The sequence below is a fragment of the Diadema antillarum genome, unplaced genomic scaffold (genome assembly GCF_040938485.1).
Source record: "Diadema antillarum isolate AM-2024a unplaced genomic scaffold, OU_Dant_1.0 seq00000326_RagTag, whole genome shotgun sequence".
Taxonomy (NCBI): Eukaryota; Metazoa; Echinodermata; class Echinoidea; order Diadematoida; family Diadematidae; genus Diadema; species Diadema antillarum.
In genome coordinates this window covers 839,726-851,996 of record NW_027271344.1, presented here as the reverse complement: position 1 = coordinate 851,996, position 12,271 = coordinate 839,726, and the positions used below count along the sequence as shown (strand labels likewise).

Sequence of the window (12,271 nt, the reverse complement as noted above, 5' to 3'; positions counted from 1 at the left end):
TGTGGCCTCGGCCCTCACTGTCTGAGCTTGTCAAGTAAGCAACAACAAATCCATAACGACAATACTTCTTATTCCTAACTGTTACCCCTAACCCCAACCATTATTATTCCATTTTATATCAGGACTCCTGACATACGGTACTCAATGACTGACCTTCATCAGACATGACATAACTTACCACTAAGCTCTACAAGCATTTTCTTGTTATTGTTTCTACTACCCTCCAAAAGAAATTTAATAACTGAACACCAACTAGAATTCTATATGAAAAACAAGAACAACTAACAACTAACTCCAACTACCTCAATCACGTAGCAACGGACAACCTCACATATTTCTGTAAGATATCATCATCAATGTATCCGTCACTGATATAATCGCTCATGACTGGAATTTCTACAATTTATACCGACACTGGAGAATATCTTCTCTAGAATTCTATCACATAACATATTAGCATTGACATATATCTGGTTGCTGCATCTGTTTATAACATATCTCTGTTTTGTGGCATAAGCAACGTACGGTGTTCACCAAATTCTCATTAACATTTCTAGTTGTTGACAAAGCAACAGTGTGTACATTTAATAATTAGACAACAATAACATATTTGATTCGTTTGTTGCATAATGCAACGGGATGTTCGCTTACATTCTCATATTTGATTGTTTGTACGTCTGGTAGATGTATACTCTAAAATTCTATGAAATTACAATAACATGTGTGATTTGTTTGTTGCATAATGCAACGGGATGTACGCTTGACCTAACGTACCAATTCTACGTCACTGCTGAACGCAGCACGTAAGTAACCATCATGGCTATTTAATTTGCGATCTCAGAAATGTTTGGTGTAAAGCCCTACAAAAGAAAAGAAGAGAGAATTCCCAATAAATGTATAAATGTACCAAAATACGAGACTTCTCATGACTTAATCATTTCTGTTAACTTGCTATATTTTACGTACTGTCATGTATCCACTTCTTTGCAAAATACACAGAATAGACAACAAAATATTCCACAAATTCTATCTCTTCATCACTCAATCAAAATATTCCATAAAAGATTTAACAGAGTTTCTTGTCATAGTTCTGACTGCAAAATCGAATACTTGCTATCTTATATCTTATCTGTATAATTATATGCACTGACAATAATCCTAACAGCAAAATATATGAGGACATTTCTACTCACGTTGAATGGGGATTCGCTAACTGTAGGGAGAAATGGGAAAACAATTCAACTGTTTAAATCTGTTTAGAGGCTGTAGTCTGTTTTCTTCTTCTTTCTCTTCTAACTGTACCAAACGCCTTATCTCTCGACAAGACAAATTTTCTCATTCAGGCGACCCCTTTATATACCCTCGGGCCGATCCGAAATTACCATTGGTGCAATGTTATGTAATACGACACCCGCGAACTAATTAATATTTATGGGGAACAAATTGCGCACGCATCGTACTTGTACTGCGGGAGATTCAAATCTACCATGGGGAATCTGGTGTTGAAATAACAAAAACTAGTATTTATTCTGGAAATATCTTGCTTAATAATCATAATTGTTGTGAGAAACAACTTCAACCCATTCAATTTGTTATAACACTCATGAATATGGATTTCACATTTGGCGTAACTCTCGATCGTTGTACTGCGTAAATACCAGTCCCACATATGGAATTATCTGTATGGCTGTCACATGAACATCACATGAATTCTCGTCTTCTCGTGGAAGACTGTACTCTTTTCTCATCTCTAAACAACAGGCCTCTGTATAATCTATCTGTTCAAAAACGGATTGCATTCTGTCACTCGAAATTAAAGAGAATCAGGTCACTTTTATGGGGTTAAGTACCGTCTTCGCACACCGTACATAGACAATACATGGCTATGTATACACTGTACACTATGTAGTAACATTGCAGGGAAAACAAGGTCACCTTGACCCTCTGTCGTACCGTGTGTGTGTGTACACTCAGATTGCACTTACATATCCCTGAATGCTTTAGAATTCAGAAATGAATCGGGGGGGGGGGGATTAAAAAATGAATTTAGTCAAAGATTGAGGGGGTTTCCTTCACAATATGTATATGGGTCATTGCGCAAGAGTGAAGTGCAGACATACTAGTAAACGTAATGCACACATCAGTCTCGCGTCTACCAGTTATACCACAGCACATCAGCTATACGTACTCACACGCACCCCCCCCCCCCCCCGGTACACACATAACCCCCCCCCCCGGTACACACATAACCCCCCCCCCCCCCCACACACACACACACATCTACATACGAAGGACCTCCTTGGGCATGATAAATGCTTGACTTGTGCTGGAAAACAAGGCACTGTTTAAAAAAAAAAAAAAAAAAGACGTCCTGTGTTTCTTGCGCAAGTTGTGAGGAAGATCTGTTTCACTTTTGATATATTCATATCAGTATCAAAACATGGAAGTACAATGTGTACTTAAGTAGTGGATCTGGTTACACTGAACATTCATAGTTCTGCCTACCATTCATTACCCACGATAAGCCACTTTGCTTCATGAACTTGGGGGGAAAAAAGAAGGCAAAACATAGTGCACATCATTAGCTTTATTAACAATAAGATGCATGTGCGTGTACTCGGGAGTATGTAGCTGCACATGTCAGCGTCATACTAGTATCCACCGTACACAAGTCGGTGTCGGGACACGGAGGCGAATATATACTGCCAACTGGGTAATTTCCCTCCACTTCGGTCATGTGACTTCGATCACAAAATGGGAAGTGGGAGAGAGAGCGAAAGACCGGGATAGTCGCTCGCCCGTGCGCAGATAAAGAGACACACACACAACATGCACACACACACACACGCAATCACACACACATGCATACACACTCGACTGATCAATAGCGTTTCCCCCATCCCAAGCGGACCCCCCCCCAATAATCTCTCTCATTGCAGTTTGCTTCCACCAGGGAGGTGAGACACAACAATCTTTCCAACACACTGCTCATGCACTGAGTATGGGCTCTCCAAACCAAAAACAAACATCAGCAAACATCGATGGCAATGCCCGTCTGAAAACTTATCTACTAGTATATCAACCCTATAAACCAGTAAAAATCACTGCTACCTAGGTAGGGCACCGCCGGCCCCGAATACAAGTGAACAGAATTTCCTACGGGTGGCTGCGCTAATGAGATCACAACTATTAAATCACCACTCACTTACACCCACTTACTATACAACAACCTTTCGGATCTATTTTGTATGGTACCAGTACATGCCCAAGCTTTTCACAAGTACAGCGTAGAAACAAAATTGCGTTTACACAAGACAACATACACTGTAGATCTAGATCTACACTTTTTCTACTTTGATAATTATAAACACAACACAGTAACCATACATAATTAGAGATTTTCCAAGAATAGTATGCACACACTAGACATGTCATAAGTTTTTATATCTTTTTCTTTGTTTTATTAATAAAATTAAATAATACATCAACAACTCTTTGCAAAAACTCAACTTTTTTTTAAAGAACCAGAATTGATTAATGCATTGTATATGAGGAAACACACGAAGATAAAGGAGTTCTTGAACTTGTATTAAGACAACTGAAACAATGAATTGAAACCTTCAAAAGCAAGGCAAACTAAGCAGAGCCCAGTTTCCCGAACTGTACAAAACACTTTGGATTTGTTTTTTTTCCTCTGGAATAACAAATGGAATAGCTTTTGCATGATATAAAAATATCTAAGTCTAGGTTGCACTTCTTCCACACATAACACAAATAGGAATATGTGTTATGAAATAAATTGTGAATGTTTAAGTTTAGCTTCTTTGAGTTGTCAATTTAGGGAATGACACCCCACATAATACAATAAATTACAATATCTATACTGTACAATTTTATAGATGGCACAGCCAGAATAAGCACTAGGAATCTAGTGTTATTTTATCCATTCATATAACCACATATTGGTCGGAGTCACGTCCTCTCATGACAAACCCAAGGATTGACATGTCACAGGGGAGAAAGCAAATGATACATGAATAGCCTCTGAGGCATTTTGCAGAAGACAATTAAATCTTGAATTCAAGACAGCAAATACCAATTTCACATGACAAAAATTCCAAGGCACCTTCACTGCTATTGATCATCCATCACTGCATTTTGAGCAGTACTAATAAATGTCTGAACTTATTCAATATGTCCCCTCAACAAACTGTACAAGGAAGAACTGGACAAGTCATAGAATTGGTCCTTTCTAAGATAGGCACTTTGTGGAAACTCCAAGCTTTCATGCAAGTTCGTTTCACTATTGCATAGATTTTTTGCTTGCAGGAGAGATCTCCAGACCAATGGGTGGTCGCGGCACTTAGTTTCAGAAAAAGAAACAGAACTGGAAGACTTTTGTTCTATGGCATCCACTTCTGGCCAACAAACATGATACCAATCAGGCCTCTCTGAAATAAAATGAACAAATGCTTGCAACAGCAATTGTTGCTTATTCTCTTGAACAAACTTGACATATTAAAGGCATACGCTCCAAAACTCTATAACATGCATTCACGAGTATTGGCCAGAACCATTTTCCCTTCCCACATCCAGTGAACTGGGTCTATGAGGAAAGACTAATGCCCCTCTGTTGCCAACTCTTGACAGAGAACAACGTAATTGGTTCATACACAGACTTCCTGAAACCTGAATCACATGTAACGTGCATAGGGCAGGATGTAAAAATAAGGCACACCATGTATACATTCTGAAGCTCCACTACAATTCTTAATACCGTCCCCCACAGTGACAAATGTGAGCAGTTGCTAAGTTTTCAGTAGGCAAGTTTGCATATTAACATTACAAATTGCTATATTGGCATCATCACTTTTAAGTAGATTTCCAATGGAATATACATTTGGACCAAGAAAAGCTACACAGGCATTGGAATACCCACTTGCTTGATAACAATGGACATGAAATTAGTTGGGGGGACTTTCTTCAGCATGGGAATTTCTGACAAACGAAAAAAGAAATGAACGCAAGGCAGTGTTAAATAATTCATGGTAATATGCACAAGTACTATATTCACAAATATATTAATACAATACGAACAATCCAAACTGAAATGTCCGCCAATGCAATTTGGACAATAAATAAGGGCTGCATTTCTTTCTCTTTTCAAACATGTTTTTTGCACTATGTTTCTTTCTGTTTAAGTTAGATCTAGTAGTAGGTGGTTTGACAATAAATTACTACATACAGATAGGTCTAATAGAAGGTAAAACTACAGCCCTGCTTAACTTTTGAGTACAGAGGACAATACTGTACAAGCTAAATAGGTATATTGGCACTGGAAAACATGACAAAAATTGATTTCATGAAAGCTGCTGGCTTCTGTACTCCACACTATGGCAGGACATCAACCAGTGCTGTCACTAAGTACTAATCCACGCACAAACATGGCTACAAAATATTATCCATCCATTTTGTTCATGGAAGAATTGACAAGTCACTTCTTAGAATGATAAAAACAATCATTTTCTTAATGAAATGATAACTTGATAAATATGAACTTTATATCTGAAGATATATCCTCCCCAAAAACTGCACATTTTTGCTAAATAGAAATAAATACCACTGATAACTTAAATAGTGAAGAATTTGCTGTAGATCACAAAGCCATCGGCTGGAATAAATGCATATTCAGTTACACAAAAACATATAGTCTATATAACATAAATTGATTTTCTTGTAAGGAATTGCCACACAAAAAACACAAGACTAGTAAGGTAATGTCTGAGAGAAGACATTTTAGACTTGAATATAAAACCTGGCATTGAAAATGCACAGGAAAATAAACCACGAATAAAAATAAATACAAGTACAAACCGCAAAATAGGCAAGCATCAAGACTATGCCAAAAGACGGTTCACACAGTTAATATATAAATAATTCTAGAAACTTTATAAGCATCCACTAGATTAATTCAATCAATAAAATACGTCAAAAGTTCTCACAAAGAATGAACGTGTCATTAGTCAGTCTTTCAATCAGTCATACAAGATGAAGTCCATACAGAATTTCATGAGTAAAAAGATGTCCATTATAAATTACTGCAAGCGTGTTTCTCCTGATTTTTTTTACAAGGTTTTTTCCTCCTTGATTCACATTCAGAAGCGCTGATCTTCCTGAGACATGCCTCGGAAGATTGGTAAGCGACCCAGCCTAGGTCCAACAGGACTGGCGGTAGGAGAATTAGAGCCCATAGATGAATCTGCCACGGACTCGGGATCCGACAGGGACTCGGGAGGGGATGGTGATCGGTAGTGGTTGACAGCAATAGGCTCATCAGAGGGAAAGAACACGCTGCCACCCTGTTGACAAACATTGTGAAAGGAGAGTTGCTCAAGATCATCATTGATGGGTTGTAGCGGGATGAATGGTGACGATGGCGCAGGGCTGAATGGATTCTGCATGGTGGGAGATAATGCGGAGGGCGAGAGGAGAGGTGCAAAGTCTTGTACCTGGCTGAAGTTCATCGCATTGCTGGTTAGCGTGGCAAGTAAGGCAACATCTTCTTGACTCAGTATTGCTGGTGGTGGAGGGGTGAGCGGGTTTGGGCTGTCGCACATGGGAGGTGGGGTCAGGTCACCACTGGTTGAGCCAAGAGGAGCACTGGGAAAGTGCAGGAGCTTGGGCCTTTCGATGGCGCGATCTCGAGGTGACTTACTGCTAGGCCCCGGAGAAGAAAGCTTTCTCTCGTCGGGATTGTGGATGAAGTGACATCGTGGCCCATAGGGACAAAATCCCACAGTGTGAAAGGTGCGACAGAGCTCCGTCTTGTACTTGGGATGTCGTGCCAATATGCGAAGTTCATGTATGCCATGGGCGAACTGGCACTTGTCGCCATATTTACAGGTGCCATTTTCTTCAAATGGCCTACAGAGCTCCGTTTTGTACCTGCTGGAGTTCTGGTTGCGTGATTGACCATTCCTATCGCTTTCACTTAATGCCCGATCCCTTGGCTTGTTAAGATTTTCTTTGTTGAACACTGCCTCCAAATTCTGCTGTGAGAACAATGAATTGGCATTAATTTGATTACCAACAGGGCTGGTCCCAGTGGTAGAGTGCCTTCGAAGAAGGTGTGCTCCATTTGATCCATTTATAGGGGTCCCAACTGCCCTGGTGTCGCCTCTAAGCTGAGAGTGAGACTTGGCCTGTATCAACGACACATTCTGCAATTGAGGGGAGAGGGACAAATCAAACAAACACTGTTAGATCTAAATTGGGATGTTTACATTATGGGTCTACACAAGCAACTTTTGAACTTGTTTCCCCAGCAATAGGTTTCTTAGACAAAAAAAATCTACCCCACTAGATTCTACACACACTCTGTCTATCTCAAAATTCTAACTTGTTATGTTAGATCAGATGTCTCTAATGTGGAAAGCCCAGGCAATAAAGCAGATCTGTAACAATGTTACCTGCAGAAAAAAAAAAATAAAAATTCGGGTCAGTCAAACAAAATATCTGGATCTATAAAGTAGAAATTTTCGCAGTGTTTATAAAATGGCTTTTTGTGCAACCAGATGATCTAACTTAATTTTTTCAAAGATAGTCTTAAGTAGGCTACTCTTTAAACGCTAGTAAAATGTTATCGTTAGTTTGGCTTATGGCAGTTATTTGTGGCTCTGTGTGTGTGTGTGTGTGTGTGTGTGATATTTTTTTAATTACTGTTAAACCTAATGTTGAATTGTATATTCTTTTTTTGCCACCAGCACTAGGTAATGTGCCAGATAGAAGTAGAAATGAGAATCATAACAGTCTCCCAACACATTTAACAATCAATAACATTAAACTAGGCCCCAAAGTTTACCAACATCTATATTCTGGGATTAAATAGGCTACTGTAGAACCACTAACAATAACAATTTGTTATGAAATGAAAACGATGTAGGGTATAATCTGGAATTCAAAGTAAATTGTAACACAGTTAGACCGCTCTTCAAAGGTTTTCTCGACCCTCTACTACTCTCAGGAGCTCCAGCACAGTAACGTTAGAAATCTAACAAACATAACAAGTTAGATTGACAGAAATAAGATGGTCTACAGTACAAGAAGAAGAAGAAGATGAAGAAATAAAGATTTGGCGCAGGCCCTAAATATTCTTGTGAGGGAAATAATAGACGCCAAATAAATTTAACAAACTCCACACGCAGAACCCAACCACATGTCATGAACTCACGCTAGCCAGAACTAGCAACATTCTTCTCAAGCGACATTCTTCTCATTCTTCTAGCAACATTCTTCACTTGTTTTTATCTTAATTAGATTCTAGAGTCTGTTAGACCCTACCTACCTCACATCTTTAAATATCCCTCACTGCATAATTGAAGAGCAGGCGCTTTCCAATCTGTTCCTAACTTTACAAGTTCAGAAAACCTAACTTTAAAGTTAACTTGTTCTAGACATTCCTAACAGATTGTTAGATTTAACGTTAATACTAGTTATGAAGTCGCAGACAGAGCCCTCCATGTAGCTCCATGTACATTGACAACCAGACAACCAAGGGTCCCACAACCAAACCAAGCACTAGGCACTCAACAAGTGTGCACGCACATTCCGACACATGTAATTGACAAGACTCGTGAGTGGTAGAGAATTCCAACAGAGTGCCGCTTCTGAGCGTAGCTGCACACTAAAAAAGTACCTGCTATCAAAAAGGGGGAAATGGTTACAAAACAGCAACACAACGTACCTTGTGATTAAACATCATATCTCCAACATCGTAGAAGGCTGATACCATAGCGGTAGACATGTTTCACGGTATGCGAGATTTCGAACAGGATTTTGGCGAACTGCTCAACTTCTCGATGGTCACCCGTATTTCTAGCTTCTCAGCCGCACACTCACAGGCACGTTGGCGATTACCTACAGATCAATTGCCAGTGAGTAGCTAGGGGGAGCCGTCGTTTGCGAGTTCTGTGGCTAGCTGCTGATCTGTGGGTCCCATACACAAGCACATAAAACGCAAGACACGAGTACGGAAAAAATAGTGGGCGGAGCTTAAGTCCAACCAGGGTCTATGCGCACGCGCATGGGCATGATATAAAGCGTGCTTGGAAGTTGCTATGTGTGCTTTGCCTAAAGGTTCTTTTTATCTTGCTTAGAGAATGTAGGTTCCTCGCTTACGGGCACTTTCATTCGTTACGAGGTTCAGAAATATGAAAATAAATCACGAAAGTCATAGCGGTATGATGACTTTGATGATGTGCTGAGATGTATTGGGCCCATTGAGGGAGATGGGGGTTCTTTTTCATAGTTTACATCACATAACGAGTACTAACAGTAGTAGGAGGTCTGAGTACTTCAGCAACATGTAGAAGGGCGTTCCCTCAACAGGTAGCCAATAGCAGATCGATGTTACTTCCAAATACGCCTATGACGTATTTCGAGGACTGACGCCACTGGTTGATCGCAAATGTATTAGCCGTGCGAGGGAAATCCACGAGTTGGCTAGTGACTTTTAAAGGGAAGTATCAGAAACACTCTGCGGCCTATCAGCATGATCCGTCGCTCCCATTTTCTTATGTTGTTTACAGATGCTACGCTAGAGGGTGGAACAGGAGGGAATGGTGCTGGATGTGATGAGATTTTTAGTGTCCGTTATCTACGGAGGCGAAAATTACTTGTAGTTCCCAGAACATTTTCGCCATGACTGGCCAATAAGCAATAAAGCGAATCTGAATGTAAGGTCGTACAGGTTCTTTTGTACAAGTCACGTATATTCATTGCCAGTGTACACAAGCTCTTCAAAACAAACAAGCTAAAACAAAAACACAAGCACTAGCACGATCTAAAGGCCTGAACCACTCTCATACGATACGACCAGTGACACCATTTGCGAATCACTACCGAGGGCATCTTTGCTAGCCATTTTAAAAGACATTGCCTGGAAAGTTTCAAAACATACAAAATATGCTGAAAAGCATGAAATTCTACTCCAAAAGTAAAGATTAATACTAAACTCCCGACTCCGCCGAAACATTGTAGCTTAAAATACTAACATTGAGCATCACATAACCCATAGGCCTACACCTTTATAATAATATATGTAGTCAAGTGTAGTGACAAATTAAATCACGACTTCTGTCCATACAAAGGACCTAAGACTATGATTCTCTTCATCAACACTGGAGGTCATGATGAACCATTAAAGCAGAAAAGTGCGCTCTCTCTCTCTCAACAAAAAAAAGAATAAAAAAAAAAATCCAAGATTGTGAGGGCAGTCCCGCCATTTATTGTTCGCATGGATGATACAGTGTTACGTGTATACACTACTCAGGGGCAGATCCAGGAATTCCCTAAAGGGGAGGCGCCTTAACAAAATTAAAGGGGGGGGGGGGCGCGCCCTCTCGGGATCCGCCACTTCTTCTACAAGGTTAGAGTTCTGTGAGTATACATGTACTTGTACTGTACATGTACTGTATTCAATTTTGTTGTTTTTGTTTTTATTCACGTAATCATCAACGGAGTTTGTCAGTGACCCGACATGTAACCATTCATGACAGACAGATCACAAATGCGCACACGTTATCGTTTATGTTAATTCAATTATTTTATCATTAATTAATTAATCTATTTATTTATTTATTTATTAACTTTCGGTAGCACAGACGACTGAAAACTGCCATGCTTCCCAAAGGCACGAACAAGGCACGAACCACTAACATTAGTTTCTACGCAGACAAGGCCTACCCTACAACACGCTCACCACGCTTTCGTTAGGTCACACAACCAATAGTCTGCACTGTTCACTTGGCAGCCTTCTCCCGCAGCAAATTACTATACACACACACACACATACACAATATATATATATATATATATATATATATATATATATATATATATACATATATATATATATATATATATATATATATATATATATATATATATATATATATATATACACCACACCAGCCCTGAAGGGCGATCAGAACACAAACAGGGGTAGATTGTGTGGTTCATGAGCACGGTTTCGGAGGCGGTACTGCAATAATTATCCGCATAAAGTCGACCTGCATTTAGCAGCGCTTCCTTCTTTCGCGAATTTGTCTAGCTAGCACATAGTGCAACATTCAGAATGCAATGGCAAACACTCGACGATATAATACGTCGACGATGTACTAAACGAACCCAGCAGGTTGATCCCTGTGCTGCATTCAGAGCACTCGCTATATTGGAACACTAGTACAGGTGTACTCCAACATCGCCCAACAAGTTACTCGTTATATTGGAACGCATACACAGTACTCGTAAATACTAGTACACCATGTATAAGTAACGGTTATACAGCTGTACTCAATAAATTTAGAGCGCTCGAAATCCCGTAATAAACCAGCACTCAACCTACTAGTTGTACAACTACATTCATATAGTAGTACCTCCTTGTACTAATATACGTAGTATGGTAGCCAGAGTCACTCGGTACTCAGCAGTTGGTGAACTGTATGGCGATGGCCGCAGCGCGGCACAAACTAGCAAAATCACCCTGTCAAGTATAGGGGGCGCTATTCTCGTGTAAATCACGCTGGTAAATCAAAGAGGTGCTACAACCAAAGAGCGTACGCTCTTTGCTTTTGGTTACAACCAACCGGGATGTGTGCAATTTCTATAGCGTCATTCTCCACTCTGATTAAATGCTCAAGGCGCTTTACATCATAAGACTGAAAATACATACACCGAAATACATAACACACAGTCATGGTAGGTATAGGACTCATATTTTCCTGCATTCCTATGTGACTCATTGTGTGGTTCATCCATTTTGTACAGGTCCTATACTAATATTAATATCAATCACATTAAACAATATACACCATGCCTTCAAAAACTGTAATTGATTTTTTTTTTTGTACGGTTCCCATTCCCTTCTGCGAGGATCGAGGCAGATTCATAGTTAAAAAAATAATAGGACACACACACACACACACACACACACATATATATACATATATATATATAAATAGTACATGTATATATATATATATATATATATGTGTGTGTGTGTGTGTGTGTGTGTATAATATATATATAATTGTATAATTACGTTCATCTTGGAATTTTCCACGTGTTGGACTTCGAATGCTATGATTATATAAATAGAATGAGTCTCAAATAAGCCATCTGCAGATCCAACAAGGTTTTTATTCACAAAATTTTCAGCCTGCCTCAGGCCTTCGTCAGTGTAGTGTATACTAGGACAATGACACTACACTGA

At 39.5% G+C, this 12,271-nt stretch overlaps 1 protein-coding gene across 1 annotated transcript; it reads right to left on the bottom strand.

Moving 5' to 3' along the window:
* Positions 1-3,459: 3,459 nt before the first annotated feature.
* LOC139730686 (mRNA decay activator protein ZFP36L1-like) lies at positions 3,460-8,971 on the bottom strand. The gene is made up of 2 exons (XM_071641543.1): positions 8,744-8,971; positions 3,460-7,220 (listed from the first exon to the last, which is right to left on the bottom strand). Exons 1-2 carry the CDS (start codon positions 8,801-8,803, stop codon positions 6,156-6,158), a joined length of 1,125 nt encoding a protein of 374 aa, XP_071497644.1. The 5' UTR covers positions 8,804-8,971; the 3' UTR covers positions 3,460-6,155.
* Positions 8,972-12,271: the final 3,300 nt, after the last annotated feature.